Source organism: Eptatretus burgeri, chromosome 4 (assembly GCF_056783735.1).
Source record: "Eptatretus burgeri isolate ZD-2024b chromosome 4, Ebu_testis_v1, whole genome shotgun sequence".
NCBI classification, from domain to species: domain Eukaryota; kingdom Metazoa; phylum Chordata; class Myxini; order Myxiniformes; family Myxinidae; genus Eptatretus; species Eptatretus burgeri.
In genome coordinates this window covers 30,149,548-30,175,315 of record NC_140964.1, presented here as the reverse complement: position 1 = coordinate 30,175,315, position 25,768 = coordinate 30,149,548, and the positions used below count along the sequence as shown (strand labels likewise).

The window sequence follows — 25,768 nt, the reverse complement described above, 5'->3', positions numbered from 1 at the left end:
GACCTCTCGGAGCGAGAGTGAGATTGCATGTGTGCCACCTTCATTGGCACAACATTTGTGGATTAAGGTAGTATTCCGCATTTATTTTTTTTCATTAAAGTCTGATTTTTAATCAAGCTGTTGGAAATGTTTATCCTAAATTGTTTTGGCTACTCTGAGGCCCACAACATATTGGTAGCCTGAAACAGCTAATGGGGAAGGGGTAGTGCTTTTCTAACATTAGGCTAGTTATTTGGTAACCGATGATCCTTTCACTTTAACTGAAGTCAAACACTGTCATCAAGTCATGGAAAAAGTGTTTGTCTATAACCTCCTTTTATCCTCATAATAAAGCCTGTATACCTGTGACCTTCGCCAACGGTTTTAAACCTGGTATTATGCTCACATGGTTTTCCTTCAGCTTCCACTAGTTTGTGTATAAAATAACACTGTGCAGATGGGAATTGACTCAACTTGTTTCAAGGTAAACCAGAAATATCTCCCCCAGGTATCGCATGCAGCACTAATTCCAGGTTTGCCGTTAACCCATCGCCGTCGGCATGGAGACCAATGCACGATGACAATTAGTGGCACCATTGCGAGGGAGACAAAAAAAGGCTACTGAGCAGGAATCTGGGTAAGGGAGCTCGTTCGACCCCTTGTCTGGCATCCACGTGTTTGCGAGGCCCATCTGAAGTCGGAAATTAAAACGTCAGGAAAAATAAAGTGATTCGCGCTCGCAATTTATCATTCCTGGACACCTCATTCTGAGCTGGTTACTCCTTCAAAGAGTGCAAGTAATTTATGCAGACACCTGGCGATTTATCAGGATGAGCCTATAAAGTGTCATCGGTAAATTTTCATTTGGATCTGCAGCTTGCGTTGATTTTGCACTTATGTCGACTTTCTTTGTAGTTAAAAAAAAAAACGGGACTGTAGTTTTGTTGTCAGGTGTTTATGCCGCCGTGTCTCACATAGTACTTTGCAGAGCGAACTTAAAACTGTGGCTTTAGAACATAACTGTTAAATTGTGAACGATGTGTGCTTTATGAACATGCCACCTCTGTTTTACCTTTCGTGCAAATCAATGATGTCATACATTCCAAATTTTACAGGAAATCCCTTATCTAGGCTCAAAAAAAGGACGAAAAATAATTGTGTTCAGAAGACAGAACATAAGGTAAGCTCAAGAACTCATTAACTTGCAGAAGGCCAAAAGGAATCGAACTTGAGAAACAGTAAAGTGAACCTTTGAGAAAAAGTACTGACTTTTGTGCATTCGAGTAATAATGAGACAAAAGGAGATGCGGTGAAGCTGAAAAAGGTGAAATTTAAATTGGTCTTGCTTACGCTGGTACAATTTTTTTCATTTATTTGCTGCATCTCCAGACACATACAATGATCTTTGTTCAGGTCATGTCCAAGGGCAGGCCAGACACGCAGGCGTTTCCTACCAGGCAAAATGCACGCACCATTGCAATTTCCGATTTTTAACGGATATTTCACCGGATAACCATCGTTGAAGATGTCAGCGGGGGTGGCAAGAGGGATGCGAAGTATGTGGAAGTTTTCATTCCAAAGAATTGCTTTCACTCTTTCTCTCTTTCTTGTCCGCAAGCCCATGCACCTGCGGCGGCCACAGCAATTTGGTCTTGGACAATTGCAAGAGTAAATATCCTTGCGTGCTAAGAAGAATGCTTACAGGCAGAACTTGCGAATACTGGTGAAAGAAAAGGGTGCTCCCACCGCCCTAGAAACTGGGGATTTTCACCAGCACTTCAATGCACCTTCCGGAGCTTCGGCGTCGCATTTTTTTCTCTTGTCAGAGACTCATTGCAAATTGTGCCATGATATTGAAAGACCGTGTATGTTTGAATCATAGCTCACGTTGCGCCTTGTCCTCAAAGCCAACTCTCAACGCGAGGCTATCCGCAGAATGGTTGTGTTGGCCTGTCCCCAAAGACTTTCTCATGGAGTAAACATTGTTAAAATCAATCATACTGGAAAAGGGCATCAATCCTCCATCATCATTTGATGATGACAAGAAAATACCCAGACGAGCATTGTTGCTTAACAATGCTGTGATCATTTTCCTCGTGTCTGCCCTTTTCACCAATTAAAAGTAATACGAGGATGACTTAAATGGATGCAAGTTAAGAAAAGCAAAAAAGGATGGATACAAAAGGGAAATGAGCTGGATTTTAGAAGCGTAGCAAAGAGGATAACACGGCGTTAAACAGGAATATGGGGGATAACATTTTCCGCCTTAGTTTTTCTGTTATCGTCTTACACCAGAGATGTCAACAAGTATGCAATGTTTTCCTCTTATAGCCTTCTGTCCATCTGTTTTTAAAATGGCTTTAGCTTCAGGAACCCCCCATGGCGATTCTTTATGCCGAATGATGTCCGAACCCTTTGCTTTGGGCTTGTTACTTATGGCAAGGCATCTTGTAAAACAAGCAGACCCTTTCCAATAACATTAAGGGTTTGGCACTGCGGAGAGTTCTTTGCTTGCGTAGATGCAGTTCCCGCCAATCAAAACTTTGTGGAAGACTTTTTATTTTTATTTTTTTCTTTCTGCATGCATTTCCTGAAAAAGAAAGTTCATAATTTTCTGGATGAGCAGAGTCGTGGAATGACAGGAGCTCGATTGGCAGCCGGATGTTCACTCGTGGAGTTAGATCGTCTTTGGCCTTGGATTTTTGACGTCAAGGTTGAGATGCTTCAATTTCTGTGATGAGATGCAGGATGGTTGGTTGCAAATCTAACTCTCACCTTTCTGCAAGCTCATCCGAGCTGCTTTCTTTGCCTCCACACTCACCAAAGTCCTCTTTCTTGATTTTGTTATTATCCCTCTCACTTGAGTCGTGACGACGTGAGCACATTTCCTTTGACTGTCTCCCTCAGATATAAAGCAAAGGATGCGACTCGGCCTTACAATGCACTCACTCAGGAAACGCGTTTACAGGAATATATTAAGGGGCTGTTGGAATTGTGTGCTCGTCCATACTGTGTTTCATTTCCATCTGAATGCTTGAGAAGAACCAATAATGCTGTGTTGTGAAAAATATGATAAATAGACTTTGCCTTCCATCATACTGCCTTCTGCCACTATTGACCACAATAGTTCCAACCTGAATGTGTACTTCAGCAGGGGGGAAACTACTTTCTAAGACCTTTGTTGCAAAGGATGATGCATTCCATTAGTTAAAAAAAGTATATTTGTCAGAGCATTCCATTGGTAGAGGGCAGAGGAAACGCATCACATTCCAGCTGAGCTCCACAGGTGTGCATATATAGCATCAGGCCTTGTGAACTTGGAATAAATAGGGTGAGTATCGGCACATAATAGCTTCCTCTTTTGAAAGGCACCCAGAGGAGCTTTATTCCCCACAAATGAGTGCTAGCAATTGGGGCAGCTGACTTAATATCTCCTCTGAAAGGATGCATACTGTACATTGCAACACCCGGCCTACAGTACACCATGAGGATGAGTTTGTCATCAAATCCTCTGCCGTCGGGTTTTAAATCCAGACTAGACAAATCAGAAGCGAGTTTGCAGCTGATGGAGACATCCTGCCCTGCCAACTATATACATTGTGTTCGGCTTTAAGCTGTTTGGAACATAAAAGGAAATGCAAGGTGTTGATCTCAGTTTGAGGCAACCCAATGGCTGCTCTTTCACTGGATTCCACCACTTGGCTCGGGGGGGGGGGGGGGGACGGACCCCCCAAAACACCCCCAAAAAGAGAGACATGCGATCATGGGAACCCAGGTTCAAATCCCACATCACCACTATCTCCAAATCAACTGTTATTGATCCCCAGCAAGCTGGCAAACATTTTTCCAACCTCGGAAGGATGACAAGCTGAGTTGACCCATCTGGTATTGTTTTGGTATGGCTGGGGTATGAACTCAGGATGCTAAGAACCTAAGCTAACCACCTTAATCATTAAGCCACCACCAGGCATAAACTTGAGAGAGGAAGACCTAAATCTTCCTTATAGTGAACACCGGGGGTGCATGCACCAGGATTATTTCCTTTCTGTGACATTATATTTGAACCAAATGCTGTTTATGTGCTGTTCCATAATGTAGACTCTATTATTCGAATACCCAACAACTAGAATCGAAGAAATTGATGACCAGAAATTTTCAATCGACCCGTTTATTTACTTGTTATTTATTTATTTTAATGTGGAGCTATCATTTGTGCACTGTTTAGCATTGTTTGCTTGGTTGTCTTGAATACTGTACGGCAGTTAAAACCCCCTAATTTGCATGTTACTTTGCATTGGGTCCACTCCGAGATTCTTGGAAATGATGGACATGCGAACACACAAATGATCGTATTAAATGAAAGGGAGTTGTTTCGTTTACCTGCAAAAATGGATGTTGATTGACTCGATGGAGATGGAGATTATCAGCTTGTACTGCTTGATTATATTCAAATTGGTGAAAGTCAGATCCGTATTTGACATTTTTCAGTTTTGTAAAGTAAGGTGCAAATTTGTTTTGCAAAGTAAACATAACTTTGGGCATGATTTTGCTGACCAGGTGACTTGTACATGAAAGACAGTGCTGTTTATTGAAGCACATCTGTTATCATGTTCTTATTTTTCTAACAGTAAAACAAAATGGATATCGACAATTAATATTCGTGTCAATTTGAACGATCGTCGGAATTATAGTGATGGTCAACTTTATGATCATGACAATCACATGCTTGTGGAAGTGTTGAGAGATTCCATCTCAGTTTTGATACCACACACCCTCTGGTTTTCTCTCTCAATCCTTGTTATCTGAACCGATTGCTCATGCGATCATCGGAACCCAGGTTCAAATCCCACATGCCATGTCCATTTGTCCGTGGTGTACTAATGTCCTTGTAATTCACTTTTGGCTCGTAATGCCTTTGTCCTGAAAGTGATGTGTGTACAAACTTCGTTTTTAGAGCAATAAATCACTGAAAAACAAAAGTCCCAGGGTTAGAAGGATATAGTCATGAATCCAAATGCTTATATCCGACCACATACAAGGTTTATCAGCAGAGAAGGTTTCGAAACAAATGGCAAGCATATAGATGCTCCAGTCAGTTGTATCAAGGTTAAAGAGTGTATTTTCAAAATGCTTCAATTCAAAGAGTTGTTGGAACTCTCCACGGTAAAGGTAACAAAGTAAATAATCACACTGTGCAGTCTTTTGTCAGAAGAACCAAGGTGTGAAACCAGTTGCTGCAAGTGTATGTGTGAGCACTTGAGATGCAATATAAAAACAAAGTCATGAACGGGATTCAAAAACTTTTCAAATCCTCTGGGATACCACTACTGTGGAAAATTGAAAGCTATTTGACAGTACAACTCTCATGCTTGATATCACACCACAGCCAAGACAATGTGTACTGGTGACACTCATGATTGAAAATGTAAAAAACGAGAGCAGAAGTATTGGGTGGCTTCAGCATTAACATTCTGATTCCTTTGTCCCAGAATACTTTCACTTGTTGAAACTTTTAATGGATCTTGTGCTTGACTCGAAGGCAAGCTTGGTTTTCTTTATGAAAGACACAAGAGCTTGGAAACACATTTTAATGGGATATTTACCCCACACACGTGAAGCACAAAGCAGGGTTAAGCAATTGGTTCACTTCTGTCTGTCTGTCTGTCTGTCTGTCTGTATCTGTCTGTCCACAAGCGTCAGTTTATGAATGAGAAACAACTTAATTTAAATTTAATGTTATATTTTGAACATGAACCAGAGCATGAATCAGAAAATGAACCTGTAGTTTAGCAGTACTTTGGCTCTGAATTTGTTCCAATTGCACATGCACAGAGTGGAGTGAGATACTATTTTTACAAATTGAAAATCATTCCAAACAGGAAACTTACTGTTTTTAAGGATGTCATAAAGGACACAAACAACAGGCACGAATAACTAACGTAACGTGTGAAATAAGGTGGTGTAAAAGACTTTTTGTACACATCAATGGTGGTAAACTTCTGAAAAACATGTTTTTTTTTTCTACAGCCTTTAAAATTTTTATTTTATTTAAATTGAAATATATGCATGAACACTGTAGAACACAAATCGCCTTTTTGACACTTTTAAAACTCTTCCGTTTAGCAATACTTGGACATGTTAAATAAGCCGATGTATAAGACATCATCAATGGTGCTAAACATGGATTTTTTTAATGCGACATTTAAAATCATTTTATTCAAATTAAAATATATACTTCAAAGACTGCGTGACGTAAAGTGGTGTATGAAGTCTCTAGTTACCCTCACCGAAGGTGAGGGTATTGTATTTGCATACATTTGTTTGTTTGTCTGTCTGTTTGTTTCTTTGTCAGCAAAGAACTTTCGTGTTTTTCTCTGCAACCGCTTGTTGGATTGAGACAAAATTTTCACCATTGGTGTGACTACTGATGTAGAATGTTTTAATGATAATGATGACATCATAGGTCATGTGGTGTGGCATCCATATTGGATAAATGAAATAAAATTTGGACCTCTATCTCTGAAATGCTCCAAGGAAAAAAATGAAACTTGGCAAATAGCAAGTACTCCTCATGGGGAATGACTGTGATTTTATGACGTCATAGGTGCCTTCGTTATGATGTCATAATTGCATATGTAGAACAGCACATCCAATCAGAATGAACATTTTTGAGGGTCATCTCGGGATAGAATGGTCCACAGAAAAAAAGTTGATGATGTCAGCGGTCACGTGATTCAGCAGCCAGATCGTTTTAAAAAAATAATCCTTCAAAAATCTTCCTTCTGAAGTGGCTGAACATATCAAGGCGAAACTTTACAAGTATTACCGCCTGTCCATGAGGAACAAAAGGTTCACACACATAATGTCATTGGTCACATGGTTTTGCAGCCATATTGGATTTACCCTAAAACATATAAAAAAATCTTCTCCAGAACAGCTGGACAGATCAAGGGGAAACTTCACATAAATGTTCCCCAAGGCATGCGTGTACAAAGTTGTTAAGGAATAATTGACAAGTCACATGGTTTGGCAGCCATATTGGATTGAAGTAAAATATTAAATAATGTTTTCTCTGGAACTGATTAATCAATTGACGTGAAATTTCAAAGTTGTGATCTAGTTTTCATGTGGAGTACATTTTTTTTTGAATTTCACCTTGATGGGACATGTGGTCTGGGCAGGCAAAATTATTTAATTTTTGATGGAGTTATTATTATTATTTTTTTCATAAGGCTCACTTGGCTCTGCCTGGATGGGTTTGAGGATACAGGAGTAGCAGCTGAAATTCAAATCCTATACAGATTCCTCCTGATTTCATCTTTTCTTTTTGCTTGCATGGTTTCCTTCTGATGACTCCAATGCATGACTATTCCTATTTGGTCTTCCATTTGATTTGAATTTAATTTATTTTAATCCCATTCTAAATTCAATTGAATAATAATAATGAACGTCATGGGTCAGGATCAGGTGGCCAATCAAAGCAGTCAGATTGTATCAAAGCGGGACCTCTTGGCACCGGTCATCACTGCCAGCAGTTATAAAGTGGCAGTTCTAATTATGTCTCTTACAAATTACGGAACATACCAGTACACAAATGCCACACAAAATACACCACATATAACTACACAAACACAACACACCACACTAACAAGTCCTGGTAAGGGTCTGCAGTCTCTGATTGCTCTTTTTCTTGTTTTTATTTGGAACTATATGACCCGTGAACCCGTTGGGTTCCCGTTGTGACAGCGGTTGATGAAAAAAATCATTTCAAGAAAAAAAAAGATAGCTCCAGCGAACTATACCGCTGAGGTTGTTTGCATTGATCAAATACTCCCGAAGAGTACTTGACTGAATCGGGAATTGATTTTTTAATAATATTTTTTCGTTGCCAGATTTGAACGAAACTTGATATTGCACGTCAATATGAAAAAAAAAACCGGAGAAAAGAAAGTTGAAGAAATTATTGTGCGTAATCTTCAAAACATGATTTTATTTATTAATGAACACGGAAGTATTAGATCAAAATGGTGATGTTTATTTTATGTTTAAAAATAAATCGTTCTTTGTCTATACTTTTTAAAATAAATGTTTGAGATTTTTTAATAAATCATTTCAAGAAAAAAAAGATAGCTCCAGCAAACGATACCACTGAGGTTGTTTGCATTGATCAAATTCTCCGGAAGAGTACTTGACTGAATCGGGAATTCATTTTTTAATAATTTTTTCGTTGCCCGATTTCAACGAAACTTGATACTGCACTCTTCTATCCTTACATGAATGTTGAGTAAAGTGAGCCGAAAATTTTTCCACTATCATGTACCGTTTTGGCTGTATTTTGGGAATATACATACATATACGAGGTGTGTTCAAAAAGTATCCAACCTTAATTTTTCGTGCGTAAACAAATGAAGCTCAGGAGGCGTGGTTTGGTGCACGTATGTAGGCAATCCTAATTCGTATTCGTGAATATTTTCCTGCCTGCAGAAGCTGTCAGTCGCCGACAGACCGCCGATGAGTGAGGAAGTGCAAGTGAGCGCCGTCGGATTTTCGTTTTTGACAAAATGACGGATCACTGTGGTCTCATCACCAGTGATCACTGTGTTGAAGAAGGTGGGATCGCTGTTCACAGTCTCCAGCATGTCCTGTGCGATCTCCAAACGGAGTTACTTCTGCTCGATTGTTAGCAGCTTTGGCACGAACTTCGCTGAGATTCTCCTTAAGCCCAAATCGTCAGTCACAATGGAATGAACGGATCCAATGCTGACGCCCGCCTCGTCTGCAAGTTCTCTGATCGTGATTCGACAATCCTGCATCAGCAGGGTCCTCACTTGGTCAATGACGATCTCATTTCGGGATGTTGAGGGCCTACCAGAACGTGCTTCACTTTCCACTGATGTGCGACCATCTTTGAAGTGGTTGTACCACTCTTTTATCTGTGTGGTGCCCATTGCTTTGTTCCCGAAGGCCTGTTGAATCTTGCAGATCGTTTCCACTTGGGAGCCGCCAAGTTTTACACAAAATTTAATGCAGTAGCGTTGTTCAAGTTTTTCCGTCATTTTGTCAAAAATGAAAATCCGACGGTGCTCACTTGCACTTCCTCACTCATCGGCGGTCTATCGGCGACTGACAGCTTCTGCAGTCGGGAAAATATTCACGCATACGGATTAGGATCGCCTACATACGTGCATGCGCCAAACCACGCCTCCCTAACGCTTCATTTGTTTACGCACCAAAAATTAAGGTTGGATACTTTTGAACACACCTCGTATATATACACACCTTGTATATATACGTATATATACAAACCACGCTTCATTTGTTTACGCACGAAAAATTAAGGTTGGATACTTTTGAACACACCTCGTATATATACATACATACATATATACAAGATGAGAGTTTTCATAATATATAGATAAGGTTTGCGTATGAAATGTTTGAGTTCTTTGAAGTTTGTGAATCTTCCACAGTCATATGAGTATCTTTGAGTATAAGTCAAAAGTGCATGGGGAGGAAAAGTTCTCTGTAACGCATTGCCAAAAGCATACAGTCACAAGCATATATCATACAGTTTCATACAGCATTGTTTTTGTTAAGAAACACCTTTTTGTCAAAAAAACCCAAAACATGATGATAAAGCCTAAACACATGTACTTCAGCTGTGATATCAGAGTACTGTATGTGGTAAAGTTTGTCCAAACAATACACCTGCACCTTGGTGCAAAGGTCAAAATGCATGCTCACGAAGGAAATACTTCCTGTTCTTCTGTTGAGAAATGCCTTTTTGTATACAAAATGAAGGCACATGGAAGAGCACGTTAGTAAAGGGTAAAAAGGCAATGTAGTGATGGTGGGGGTTTGGGGGGGTGCACAGTGGGATGTGTATGAAGCAAGGGAATGAGCTAGCACCAAAAGAGGACAGATAGGAGGGAAGGAAACACCTGTACACAAGGGATTTGAGTTAAGTCTTGTTAATGGGGGTGGAAAAGATTGCTATTAGGGATGGAGGATGACCTGAGAATATTGTGCACCATGTGATAAAGATGGCACAGTAACCATAAGATGGTGGTGCACCACCTTTATGCAAAGATATTATAAAATATACATAAAGATTTGAAAAAAAACATTATAATTAGGGTAAAGATAAGTACTTAATCACAAAAAAACAGGTCCACAGTCATAAACTGCTGATCCAACCAATGTGCATGCACCATGGCTCTAATACTTAAATGCATAATCATGCAATAGATGCTTGCTGTTTGTACCTCTGGGCATCGATGGCAAGACAAAGCGGATCATATAAAACCTGTCAAAAGAAGACAAATGAGCTTAAAGGTGAGGGGAACAGCATGAGCGCAAGGGTGTGAAAAACTACCAAACCTTATCTTATAGATATGAAGAAGTAAAGAGAGAAATGAAAGTGTAAATAAGGAGAAAATTACAACACTAATAATGGCTGCAGGAAAAGAAACACAAACAAGAGCAGAAAAGTGACCAAAGATAAACATGTTTTACAGAAGCATAATGAACGGATTAAGTGCTCTCCCATGGCACGAAGAATTCGAATGGAAGAGGCCTCAACCCAAATGAATCATCAAACCGGGAGAGGATGCAACAGGACATTGCCATGACAATGGACCACAACCCAAGTTCATACACATATGGTCGTTAACTGCTCTTTTCTCAGGCTGGAAGATTGCTTTATACATTGACAACTGCAGTCGGAAACATCACCTTCCTTCGTCCGGGAGGGATGGAACTTCGAGCAAATTCCAACCGTTTCTGTGAGAGCGTGGCCTCTCGTCCATGTCTGTTTACAAATGGTTGTCTCAAGTGAAGAAGTGCAATTTGCACAAACAAAGGGCCCACAGAGCAAAATGCCACACAGAGGCTCGTCTTTTGACAATGTGTCAGATCTGATTGTCTCCGAGATAGGCACGGAATGCTTTAAGTATAAGAACTATCATTGAAACCCAGGGGTGTTCTTCTGAACCATTTAAAACCTGGTTGCTCACCATCAACCACTTAACTATTGGTTTTATTCTCTCCCTTTTTCTCTCTATTCTTCTCCTCATTCCACATGAGCAATACAGCAGTATATTCAGGCAGCCAAATGGCCAATTTTTCACCAAACAACTTTTTGTGGGATAAAGTGTTTTTTTATTGTTGATTATTCATCTCCAGGATATGTATGATGATATCCAGGTGGGTGTGGACTTCTCACCCTTGTGGAAAATGAAAAAAGTCAGAAGGTCCAAGATGGTTGCTATGGGATTATAAAAGAAAATATTTTCATATATTTAAGAAATATTATAAAATTACCATTCCTTTCACACCATGAAGGCACATAGGGCTGTAGAGCTGCCAAGGCATTTTCTTTGGCAAGGAACACAGTCCTGGACAAGTGGCCACTCCAATACAGGTTATTCCCACTGGCACTCATTTTGCCAACCTCAGAACCTTTGCCAACCTGATGGAAGGATGGAAGGATGGCAGGATGAGTCAACCATATCTCATGTTAATTGAACAGCCAACAAGGGGTTTAACTTAAGACCCTTAGGTCCCAAGCCAACAACCTTAACCACAAAGCCAACACCAGGCTTTTTTTATATCTTAACAACTTGATAAGTGAAAAACATTGATTCAGATATCCTTTTGTAAGTTTTCAAACATGAGGAATCTGATGCTACTATTGTTTATTTTGAAAAATGCAAATATATATATATATATATATATATATATATATATATATATATATATATATATATATATATATATTAGCCATATCCTATAACTATTCGCAAAGAGAGATGTTTGTCCGTCTGTCTGTCTGTATGTCTGTCGCCATTTTTTTCAGAGATGGCCAAATGGAAATTGATCAAACTTTCAGAGGTTCATCAGTAAGTGCCAGGTAGTGTTTTTGACAAAAATGTTTGGGAAATTTGGAAAAAAACATTTAAGCGCTCTATAGTGCCTAAGCTTTTGTATCTTTGTGAAAGGTAACATTAAATGATACCTGGCCCATTCCTTAGTAGGTGTAAGGGAGTGTTTTAGGCCTCAACAACAACAACAAAAACTTTGATTTCTTCAAAATGCCAACAGGATTAGAACATCACCCGGCAACGCTGGGTACCCCTGCTGGTAATCTATAAATGGCTGCTGACGTGGAGGGAAATGGCTAATGTCAAATTTATCAACCAGATAACATAAGGTCATCATCAAAATATTTTTTCTATGTTTTCAGATGTGGCGAATCAAATAGGATCATAGTTTCTTGGAAAAACGCAGATAAAATGAAGTGATACCATACAGATTGTGAAAATATCAGCAAATACAGTATGCACATTATATCGTATCATTTTATTTGGTTAAGTTGGGAAATGAATTGGACTTTTGTGTTTTCAGATGTGACAGATTTATTGTTACAAATGTTTATTTAGATGATGCAGATGTCATGAATGGCTGACAACAATGGCTGTCATATATTGGAATGTTTTACATATGGTTATTTCACAAAATGATGCGGACATCTTCGTCTCTTAGCAGTTTAAAAAATGGAATATTTGTGCAGGTTCAAATCATGATGTAAGCCTGGTGTTGGCTTAGTGGTTATGGTGGCTGGCTTGGGATCTTAGGGTCCTGAGTTTGAGCCCCATTGGTCACTGGATTAACACCAGGTTGGGTTGACTCAGCCTGTCATCCTTCTGAGGTTGGCAAAATGAGTACCAGTGTACTGGTATCGGGGCACAGCATCAGCGGCATAGTCGCGCCCCAATAAAATAATAGATACCTAGCAGCCAAGCTGCCATACACAAGAAGAAGAAGAAGAAGAAGAAGTCATGATGTGGGGATCCACAAATAATGGACCCAGCCAAATATATGCTATCACCAATGCAAACAAAATATAAAAATATACATTATCACCTATGCACATAGCTAGAAAAGCAGTTTTCATTCAATCCAAACCTGACAGTTCGATGTCTCAAGAACCATGTGTCGACGTACACTTCTAAAACTAATATTTCCAAATATATTAAGACAAAACAATGTAGTTGATGATGAAGCAAGTCCATCAACAAAATGATTATGCCACTCTTCAAAACAATTTGACTTCATGCATCACTGTAGTTACTGCGGGGACTGTGTCAGAGAGGTGGAGACATGTGCCAGCCTACCAACTCAGACACGGCGATCAACCTTACAAACCAAATTTTCTTGAGAAGTGTTGCGTCTGAGAATATGACGAGGCATATGCGGTGAGACCTCAAGTACAAGGTGCACTGACTGACTTGCATGCCGTGGAAGCTTGATACCACAGGGATTGCATGAGTCAGTTGTTTGTAAACAAGAAATTGATGCAAGATGAGCATGACGAGGCAGTGGAAACTCAAGATGAAATGGACTTGGCACTATGACTCGAGTATATGATTAAGACATTCGGCATTGACAAAGGTCGCATATGGAAATTAAATTGAAATGTTCGAAGAGTTTACAAGTCATTCAAGTTGGACATTAGGTAGGGCATTTCTGGTTGATGAGCCACATCGTCACTTTGCATGGGGAACTTCTTGTGCTATCCTCATAGGGTTTTGCAAGTATTATCGCGTTTAAAGCTAATTACTGCTAAAATGCTCAAAATTGTCAAAGACTATGATGAAGACGATATCCCTCAAAGTGTCCAAGCAAGTAGCAAAACAATGCAAGGAAATCATACATGATAAATCATGCTACAGTACCCACATTGACAAACACATGGCTTCCGAATCTGTTTCAAGCACACTGAAAACATTATTGGCTAAAATGTCTCCAAAATTAGACAAATCTTTGCCAGCTTTGTTGAATGGACACATAATAACAAGCATGGTAAATGTAGTACCAATCAATCTTCAGGTAGCGCTTGGTGTGTTGATGAGAGACTCAAATGCATTACTGTCCCACATGTATGACTACCACGTTACACACAGCTACGACGAAATCCTTCATTCCAAGAAGTCAACTGCTGCAGCTACTGCTAATGATCTCGCTTAACAAGGAATATCAGATGCGAAGCATGGGTTAGTTCAAGTTGTATCAGACAATTTTGATGCTGACATATCTTCAATAAATGGCAGCTCATCAACCAATTTCCTCGCAATGATGATTATCGTGCAAGCAGCTTGCGGTCTTGAAACACAAGTGAATGACACCATCAGGCGACTCAAGAATGATGAAATTAGCCAGTCAACGCATGGGGTGTTTTTCTGAGATGAACTCAGATCTCAATTCTTCTCTACACCTGAAACATAATGTGAATTTAGTCATGATCACATGTTATCTGGTTATTGAAATTAAGATCATCATTTCTCAACACATCAGTGGTAACGTTTTGTTTACCAGACCCGGTGGTGTAATGGTGAAAGCGTCCTCTCTGTGCCTGGGAGGTTGATGGTCCAAACCCTAGCTGAGTCATACGAAAGATTTAAAAAATGTTACGTGCTGCTTCCTTGCTTGACATTCAGCATCTATAAGGATAAGAGCACGGACAATCTCCATTGGTTGTGGAGAAAAGTCCTCCTTAGGAAATGCCCTGCTGAATGTGGTGAGAATAGTGGTGCCATTTTTGTGATGCCACTGGTACCCAGAGTACCTAAGAAAGTGATGACACTTCTCCAAGCTCAGAGGCTGTGTTTGTCTCATCTCACAGTGTTGTGTTGTGTCATGTATGTTCGTGTGTGTGTGTGTGTGTGTGTGTGTGTGTGTGTGTGTGTGTGTGTGTGTGTGTGTGTGTGTGTGTGTGCGCGTGGTAGCTCCACTACAAGCCTGAAAACACAAGTTTTTGAAATAAATAATGATGGCTTCAGATTCCTTCTGTCAGAAAACACATAAAAGGACATTTAAATCATATTTATACCTTTTCTAGTTGTGAAAATATGAATCCAAGTTGATTTTCTTGATTCTGTGGTGACCATCTTGGATTTTCTGACTTCTTTCATTTTCTCCAAGGGTAAGAAGTCCACATCCACCTGAACATTATCAAACAAATGTGATTGATAAATAAATATCACGAATCACTAATTGAAAGAGACTTATTGTTCGTCTTTCGGCTGCTCCCGTTAGGGGTCGCCACAGCAGATCATCCATTATGATCCGCATACTGATTTGGCATAGCTTTTACGCCGGATGCCCTTCCTGACGCAACCCTGGTCGCCTCTTATGACACATGGATAAGGATTGGGTTTCGCCATGATTCCAGGCTGCTCTACACCCTCTCATAGCGCGGCCCAGTGCAGAGCTCCCGTCCTCAACCGATCCTCCAACCCAAGCCTCTGAGTAGCCGGATTGCAGGCGCACTCTACTACGCCCAGTACTAACTGAAAGAGACTACATCTGACAAAAGGGGTTACCTTCTTTGGCAATGCAAGATGAAAATACAAAGGAAAGACGTCACTTTGATAGTAATTGTACAATTTTCACTCGCTACATCACAGCTGTCAATGAGGTTGGCAAGATAGCCTCAACATATGCACACGCATATCTGAGCTCTCTCACCTGGGTTTGAATCCCGGCCCAGCTACAAACTGTCTACCTGGTGTTTCGCAGGCAGGGCGAAGCATCAATGCGTATGCCCTCCCTCGGATTGATGTTGAACTGCGTGGGTCATCTGCCAGCTTTCGTTAGCATGCATTAAAGATTATACAGTGTCCTTCTTAAATAGTAGGCGAGCTATCGCCAGCACCTTTGCAAAATTCTAAATTCTTGCTGTAATCTACATGGGGCACTGCGTTCGGTGTGCAGCCGTGTGCTCTAGCAAATGATGCTGTGCACATCCATGTGCTGCCTATGAAAGCAGAAGAAGCTGTTCATGAGTTATAATTCCTTGTATAGTATTCATTTGTCTTTATTAAAATGCTTTTTAGCATAAAACTCCTTTTTAATCATCCTGTTGTCCGTTGTGTCTCTGCAGGTTTCACAGCGATGAGTACAACCTACGTGTGCAGCTCAATGATTACCTGGACATTTTTTGTCCTCACTACATAAGGCCAGCCGACCGGGCATCCGTAGAGCATTATTCGCTCTACCTTGTCAATTTTGATGGTTACCTGGCCTGTGACCACACCAGCGGGTTCGTGCGCTGGGAATGCAACAAGCCTTACGCTGCAAGTGGTCCACTGAAGTTCTCTGAAAAGTACCTGCGCTTCACGCCATTTTCGCTCGGATTCGAATTTCTACCAGGCAATGAGTACTACTATATTTGTAAGTACTGTTATAATTTCCTTAATTATTTTTCATGCATATTCTGGGGGCTGTTAATCAATCCAGGGTGTTGCAGAATCCTTTAACTTGTTTCCTTCAGAAAGGAATCAAATCGTTAGAGACTTGGCAATTGTGTATTATCTAGTTATCCAGTTACATAGTTCCGTCAAGTCGTGTCCAACTTCTGCTAACATTCATGATTAGATTTTCCAAACATCTCCATCCTGCACTGCTTACCGAAGCTCTGGCAGAGACAGCTTGCTTTCACCCTTTACTCCATCCATCCAGCACATGCACGGTCTGCTTCTTCCCCTTCTTCCCTCAACCATACCCAGCATAGTTGATCTCTCCAGACTTTTGTTTTCTCCACCCATGATATGTCCAACAGTTTCTGGTTTACCATCAGTGCTCCGAGTGTACAGGGTGGTCTAATTTTTTTTCAAGCACTGATTTGTTTGTTCTTCTTGTAGTCCTTGGAATCTTTAACATTTGTCTCCAACACCACATTCCAAAACTGTCAATCTTCTTCCTTTCTTTCTTTTCCACCGTCCCGACGCATCCATACATTGCAGCTGGAAATTCTAGAGCATTCACCAACCTCCTCTAGGTTTGTATTGTCACATCTTTGTCTTTACAATTCTTTGTCAATCGTGACATTGTCTGTTCTCCCGAAGGCTTGCCGTCTATGAATTTCTCCTCCACATTTCCACTCAATTCAATCTTAGAACCCAGGAAGATGAAACGTTCCACGATTTCCACATGATGGTCTCTCAATCTCAATGCATCGATCTTCTCTGTTTACAAGATTTTAATATTGTGTAGGTTTAAATAAAGATGCTGACCGTATAACCAGTCCTGAGGAGGTTTATCTCTCTCTATCGAGTGCAGCCTGTGACTGCTGCTGGTTGCATCATTGCTTGGGACGCGGCTATACCGCTGATGCAGTGTCCCCCTTACCAGTACACTGGTGCTCATTTTGCCGACCTCGAAAGGATGACAGGCTGAGTCAACTTCCTGGTGTGTTTTAATTCAGCGGACAACGGGGCTTGAACTCAGGACCCTGGGATCCCAAACCGACACCCTAACCACTAAGCCAATACCAGGCTTGAGGAGGTTAATAATACAGGGGGAAGGGAGGTGCATTTAGCCCCACTTTACTCTGATATCTCATCTGTGTCACATGTGTACAAACATCATGGCGTTTTGTGTCCATTCGTTCACATTGTTTCAAACACCTTGTTTTATTGAAAACAAAATCGTGTCTCTTTGTCTTCGTACCCTCCGCTATGAGACATCTGCTGCCATTGATCATGCTTTTCATTGTTCAAACAAGGGTGTTAAAAGAACAACTCATATTGCCTGACAGTAAGACCAGTATGACGCATTCACACTTTTTGATGAGCAATAGTTGTTGCAAATGAAGGTTATTGAACTTGTTTCCTTCAGGTAAGAGTTGACTGGTGTTGGCTTAGCGGTTAGGGTGGTTGACTTTGGATCCTAGAGTCCTGAGTTCAAGCCTCGTTGGCCGCTGAATTAATACCAGTCGGGGTTGACTCAGCTTGTCATCCTTCCGAGGTCGGCAAAATGAGTTCCAGTATACTGGTAATTGGGACACTGCATCAGCGGCATATCCGCGTCCCTTAACAATGATGCAACCAGCAGCCATAAGGCTGCACTCGAAAGGGAGAGAGGTAAGAGTTTGATCACCTTACTCTTCTTCTTCATTAACGGCCTCAATTGTTCCCACTTTGTAGGGTTTGCTGAGTGGTAGGGGATAACTGTTCTGGCCCAAGTCTTTCTGAAAGCAGTTGGTCAGACACAGCCTTGGGTAATAACATCCTAACATCGATAAAGGACGTTTTCTGCACGAAAAGTAAACTGTTTCTTCAGCAGAGACTGTCTAATTTATGGAGAAACATTAAATATCAAGTGGAGCATTCATGAGACAAATTTTACAACTGCAAGTCATAAACATGGATATTAAGCAAGTGACAGTAAAATTTAGATCTACTGTACTGTAGATGTTCCCCTGTATATGAATTGATGTATATACCGTAAGTGTGGCCTCTGATAAACGAAAAATCCAGTTCTGTGAATCTTGAACTGTTTACATGCAACCAACAGTCATGTATTTCCTGCATTAGAGTAGGCCTTGGTTTTCTTCAGAAAGACAGATCAATACAGGATGAGTATACATACATACATACATACATACATACATACATACATACATACATACAGGGGGAGCATGTTCCACAGCATGTCGCTGAGTCCACTTTCCGTCGGTACTCCTGGGGTCTCAGTCCGGTCATCCCCCAGGCAGTTGTCTGGCCCATCCCCATCTCTTTGGGTGAGGACATTCCAAGAACCCACCCGAAGGGACAGCCTCAGGTTAACCCGAGGAGACCACCGTCTGGTGGACAACACCTCAACACCACCTCGATACACACGACATTGTGTTTTGCAGAGTGAAGTGTTTTGTGGTGGCTGGAGTGCAAATCCTGCCACCAACCTCCTAGGGAAGGTAATCAACTGCAGGAGGACATCCGCAGACATAGTTGGCACCAGATATGGATGGCCGTTGTCTCACAAGGAGCTCCTCTGCCCTTTGGCAGGTTTTGTATTCAATCCTGATGGGTCTTATGGAAAATACTAAGACACGATGGAATACCAGAGAAGTTGGGATGAGTTTGATCAACACCAAAATTTCTCATTACATCTTAAGAAAAAAATATAAATGGCATGCATGAAAGGTCATTTGGCCCAACACTTTTGTGCAACTTTCATCCCATGCAGCATCCCTGCACATCGTATGTCATATGGTTGGGTGGGCATCCATTGAACATATGCAGAGACAGGGGTCCTCTAAAATATGTGAGCAGAAAAGAAGAATATATTTATGTTTGTTTCTTCTCACAGGATGGTGCAGAGGTAGTGCACTTACCTTTGAACTGTCTTGCCCGAGTTTTATTTCCTGCCTCACTATAAACTTTCGGATTGGTGACTCATGGTCATGGTGTTGCATCACAAAGTGCACCATCTTTGGGATGTGTCATCTGCGAGGATTAGTTGGTGGATGTCATAGATCCCCAGGTGAATGATTGCCTTCATCCTGAAGGCATTAACTCCAATAACTTACAGGGGTATCATGGAGCTGCACAATGATGCAGCCAGCAGCCACGTGCTGCATATAACAAGAAGGAGCATTTATTCCAAGAAAACTCTTTCCTATGTTCTTGTCTATTGACATATATAACAAGTGAGCAATAACAATGCAAGTCACACATAATGAAGAATGAGTCGAATCATTTTCTGATGATTTTCAACTCGTATGTTGTCATGATATAAACCTTATTTTTAACCTTTCCATCCCTTCATCAGACATGTTGCCATGTTATTACGGCAGACTTGTTAGTGATTCACAAAACCTATTCTTAAGGCCTATTGTCACATTTGGCACGGCAGCCGTAGGGTCTACAAAATCTACGGCCACTAGCAATTATAGGGCGGCCGCAGTATTTCCACGGTCACACAATGTAGCAGTCACATATGTTTTTATTTTTCGGGGAGCCGCACGGCGTATTTAGAAATTGTGGAGACCGAAAACGTGGGAGTGCCGTACGGTCTTTGATTTGATGTCGCACGGTGACCTTAGGGCGTCCCTGCGGCGGCCATAGAATTTTCAAGGCAGACGCAAGGTGCCCGCAAGGCGACCGCAGGGGGGCCCTAAGGTGAACGTGCGGCCAGACGGACGGTAACAAGTGGGTATATATACCAGTTCTTTTTTTACTGAAATAAAAATATAACAGTTCAGAATATACCAGTATATATAACTGAATATACTATAACTATAATATATATATTTTTTTCATATATATATATATATATATATATATATATATATATATATATATATATATATATATATCTGAATATACCAGTTCGGAAAAGACCTATACTCCGATCTCTAGCGGTAGCACACGGTTGACGCAGACTGCCACGGAGGCTGTACGTAGGATGCACAGCGGGCGTAGGGGAACCGTGCGTCGACCCTGCGTTGCCCGCAGGTAGTTACACAGACCACAAGGCCACCATACGTTGAACACAGGGACGTCTTAGGACTACCCTACGGTGACCGTGGAAATAGTGTGGCCGCCGTAATTTTTTGGGGATTGGCAAAATTCATTTTTCATTGATAAGAGCCTACGGCAGCTGCACAAATAACGCAAGCCCACCGTACGCCCTATGTACGGTCGACGTGGAACATATCTACGTCACAGCTTGGCTTGTCGAATTGCTACGGCCAACGTAGAAATAAAAAAAGTTATAACTCCGCGCTTTAATTCCACGGCGACCCCTACGGCCTGTAAAAGATAGCCATACGGCGTAGAGCCACCCTGAGGACACCTCAGAAACTCTGCGGCTGCCGCACGTTTCTGTCAATTCATGGGGGGTACGGCCGCCGTATCCAAGCCGTAGAGCAAATGTGACTTAGGCCTAAGTAATCACTTTTATGACGTAAGGCATCTTTGCACAATATATCCATCCAAGCGGGGTATGCTTACACATTGTAAACAAGAATGAACCATGCTTCCCCTTTGTCTCAGGTCGCTCACCTGCATTTGTTTTTTTCATTTATTTATAATTCATTTATGGTTTGCCTTGTGTTGGCTTTATGGTTAGGGTAGTGGGCTTGGGATCTGAGGATCCTGAGTTCAAATCCCACGCTGTTGAATTAATACCAGGTGGGGTTGACTCTGCCTGTCATCCTTCCAAGGTCGGCAAAATGAGTGCCAGATTGCTGATATCCTGTATCGGAGTGGCGACCCATCCAGGATTGTACCCAATAGCCAAGGAGACTGCGTAGGCAGCACCAATGCTCTGCACAGAGTATGGTCCTAATTATGGCGCGGCGACATCGTGCTGTTATATAATTGGCTATTCTGTCCTGTGTCTTCTGTCACGTCTTCTGTCACACTTATGGCCGTGTACATCCCTTTGATCTGAGGGCTATAAATATAAATTTGTCCAACGTCACAACTCTTCCCATCATGCATGCTAATTCACCGTGTCGACATTTAAATTTTATAATTGCAAAATTGTTTCATCATTCTTAACCTAGACTTTTACCGCCCCCAGCCGCGCGATATCGAGGTATTCGCTTCTTGTTGACGGATGGATTTATGGATGCTTTCCAATGGTTCAGTGATTTTTATTGGTGTATCAGCTTTGATGTCTGTCGGCATGCAAAATTACCGTGCTTCCACATTGTCTCGGGTCACTCACCTGCATTTTTTCATTTTTAAAAATTAATTAATTAATATTTTCATTTATGGATACTTTGTAATGGTTCAGTGATTTTTATCGATGTGTCGGCTTCGATGTCCATCAACACACAAAATTACCATGCTTCCCCATTGTCTCTGGTCACTCACCTGCATTTTAAAAAATATATTTATGTTTTCATTGAGTCGAATGATTTCATCATAGGTGACATTTTTATGTTTGTATGATTGTGTAGGTCTGAAAATCATTGAATAAAAATTGACTGTCCAATCACCAGAACTTGCTTATGAGGTAGGAGTACCCGGGTTCAGCTCAAGAGCACAAAATAGCAACCCCCCCCCCCCACCCATCACCCCAAAAAATCAATAAAAGAACCAACAAAGAAAACAACTTCCCATGAGGAAATTTTCTATGTATGAGTGTGTAAGTCTGAAAATCATTGGAAAAAAAACAGCTTGCCCAATTTTCCCCAAATTTTGCACACTTACTGGAAGTACCCAGGTTCAGGTCATGGGCACAAATATCCCCCCCAAGCAAGGAAATTCTCTTTATGTATGTGTGTAGTCGGGATATCATAGAAAACTACAACTGCACTCGGGAGGTGCATACCTCTGCCAGGATGAACAGTTTACGTTTTGTATCTCACTGCTAGGCCGGATCAGCATCTGAACCTAAACCAAAATCTAATCAGCTTGTTCTTGTCACCTACCCAAATCTTTCACCAAGTTTTGTCATCATCGGTCTTCAACTTTTTGAATTATCATGCTAAATGTATTTTTGGCCTCATCTCTCAACAGTGAAGAATCAATGAAAAAATTCTCGAATTGGGATCCGGATTGTCAACAAAATCTAATTATTTCATCGCTATCACACACCCAACCTGTCCACCAAGTTTCATCCGGATACGTCCACAACTTTTTGATATCGCGTGCTTTATGTCGTTTTTGGCCCGATCACTCAATGACGAAGGATCACTTTAAAAATTATAGGATCCGGATCGGGATCTTCACAAAAATCTAATCAATTCATCCTTGTCACAAATCCAAACTGTCCACCAAAATTCATCTGAATCCATCCATAGCTTTTTGATACGTCCTGTTTGCAGACAAACAGACAGACAAACAGACGGGTGAAAACATAACCAACCACCTTTGGCGGCAGAAGTAAAAACAGTTGGGCCAATCCACCAAATTTTACAAATGTGCTGTATATACCCAGGGTCAGGTCATGGGCATCCACCCCCCACCCTTCCCCACAAGCCAATTCCCTGTATGTATGTGTGTTGGTACATCTAAAAATCCATAAAATATCTTCAAACAAGGAAACTAGGCCATTTGGTGCATGATTTCTGTGGTGTACTCTCGGGTTGATTTTTGCTACAGCTTTAATCATCAGTCTTCTTGATGGTTCACAAAGGTCTGGATAACCTGATGTGATCAGTTGACCCAGTGTGTGTGTGTGTGTGTGTGTGTGTGTGTGTGTGTGTGTGTGTGTGTGTGTGTGTGTGTGTGTGTGTGTACATATATATATATATATATATATATATATATATATATATATAAAAAATATATATATATATATATATATATATATATATATATATATATATATATATATATATATATATATATATATATATATATATATATATACATATATATCTATCTATATATATATATATATATATATATATATATGTATATATATATATATATGTATATATATATATATATGTATATATATATATATATATATATATATATATATATATATATATATATATATATATATATATATATATATACATACATACATATATATTAGTGGAGTATGCTTACACATTGTGTATATGAACCATGCTTCCCCATTGTCTCGGGTTGCTCACCTGCATTTATTTTTTCATTTATTTATGTTTTCATTTACGGGCACTTTCCGATGTTTCTGTGATTTTTTTTTTCCTGGTCACTTTGTGTGCAGCCTTTTTGGCTGCTGCTTGCATCATTGGTTAGGGGCATGGCTATGCCGCTGACGCAGTGCGCCTATTACCATTACACTGGTGCTCATTTTGCCGACCTCAGATGAATGGCAGGCTGAGTCAATCCCCTGGTGTTAATTCAGTGGCCAACAGGGCTCAAACTCAGGACCCTAGGATCCCAAGCCACCACCCTAAACACTAAGAGAATGCCACCCCCCCCCCCCCCAGTGTATCAGCTTAGATGTCCATCGTCACGTGTAATTTCAACTTTCGACATCACCCTAAAGGTACTGAACCTTAATATCAGTGAGTGGTCAGAATGAGCTTTATGTATATATTAGCGGCGTGTGCTTACACATTGTGGAAGCATATGAACCGTGTTGCCCCTTCATCTTAGGTCGTTCACCTGCATTTGATTTTTCATTTATTTATTTTCATTTATATTTTTCATTTATTTATATTATAATTTATGGATACTTTCCGACAGTTCTGTGATTTTTCGTGGTGTATCGGCTTTGATGTCCATCGGCACACAATATTACCGTGCTTCCCCATTGCCTCGGTTCACTCACCTGCATTATTTTTAATTTATTCTTATTTTCATTTACGGGTGCTTTCCAATGTTTCTGTGATTTTTTTTTCCTGGTGTATCAGCTTTGATGGCCATCGGCACATGTAATTTCAGCTTTCCACATCACCCGAAAGGTATTGAACATTCATATCAGTGAGTCAGTCGGTGGTTAGAAAGAGCTATAGCCATCATTGGTTAGATATTTATCGGTGTGCCATCCTGATGAGGGCAAATAAGCCTGAAATCTGGATCGGTGGCTCCGTTTGATGTTTAACTGATGATGACCATATAATCTTTGACAGTCACCAGGCCGAGGTCTTTGTGTTGGAGGCAACGCCTTGGTGTGGACTGTCCAATGGGGATCGGCGGAGTGCTTGTCACACTCCATATGTTTCGATTGCCCTGCCGATCACATCATGTTCCTTCTGGTTGAATGGTTTGCATTAGCAGGAACAATCATCTGGGTGGCAGATGGATGGTTCTGTGCGGATTACACGGTTTTACCGTGTGAGACGGCGATGCTCACCATTACAGTCAGGAGGTGTGTTTGATGTATGTGGTATGTATATGTGTATGTGTATGTGTATGTGTATGTGTATGTGTATGTGTATGTGTATGTGTATGTGTATGTGTATGTGTATGTGTATGTATATGTATATATATATATATATATATATATATATATATATATATATATATATATATATATATATATATATATATATATATATATATATATATATATATATATATATATATATATATATATATATATGTATTGGTGTTGATATATTGCGTGTCTGCATATATATCTGTGGAGGAACTCTGAGAAGGGTTTGAAACAGCAAAGGCTTATCTTGTGCTGCCTTTCATGGTTGCTTTATGCAGCTTCTATGGCTTAAAGAGCATGGGAGGAGTTGATTTATTTATATAATCCTAGCCCCTGTGTTTAATTGATTATGTGAGAGTTAATTGGTTATTCCCTTCATTCACAGGTGAGACATGTGAGTGGGTCTTTCCTTATCGTATATATGCATAAGAGTGAACCATTTATTTCTTAAATAACATCCAAATGTAAAAGGATTTTGATGAAAATGGGTATGAATCAGCAATAAAATCAAATTACTTGAGAGCAAAAAAAGCAAATGCTTTTGCTTTTCTGCTCTCAAATAATTTGAATGCTTTACAAGTTCATAAATAAAAAGTTTGTCTGTTTTGCACGAGTCTTCTTGGTGTGTTTTTTTTTGTGTGTGTGTTGTTGCCACATGATGACCCCAGTAGCCAATGATGCCAGACCGAATCTGGGAAGACACCTTGCCAGTTGTACCAACAGTTAGCCAGATTATGTTCTCCTCGGCCCAATAAACACAATTATGCTTGTTCACGATGCCATCGTAATGAAAATTTTCCTCATCACTGAACAAAACATGATAAGGAAGGTAGCTTCTTTTTATTACCTCCGTGACTTGAGCAAATTATTTGTGAGCAGTTGGATCCTCCTCAGTGATCTTGGGGAGAATCTGAAGCTTGTAAGGATATCGCTTTGCTTTTCAAGATTCTATGAACTGAGCTATTTGACAGGTTCGGTTGTAAATATTCCTATTTTACTGACTTTTATGGAGATGTTTGAAAGGCTCCCGGGACTTCTGCAACTGTCTCCTCAATGTGAACCATTTTGTCCCAAGGCTGATGGTGTAGAAAATGCCAAGCCATCTTCACTAGCA

General features: G+C 40.4%; 1 protein-coding gene across 4 annotated transcripts in view; it reads left to right on the top strand.

The window, feature by feature from the left end:
• LOC147027720 (ephrin-A2-like) overlaps positions 1–25,768 on the top strand; it is a 294,814-nt gene that overhangs the window by 171,795 nt on the left and 97,251 nt on the right. For 3 of the 4 annotated variants that reach the window (XM_085877280.1, XM_085877277.1, XM_085877276.1), the window contains exon 2: positions 15,923–16,212. In XM_085877280.1, the coding sequence (XP_085733406.1) occupies positions 15,923–16,212 (290 nt within the window). Of the gene's footprint in view, positions 1–15,922; positions 16,213–20,989; positions 21,793–25,768 lie in introns of those variants that run through there. The other variant, XM_085877278.1, reaches the window with a different exon arrangement.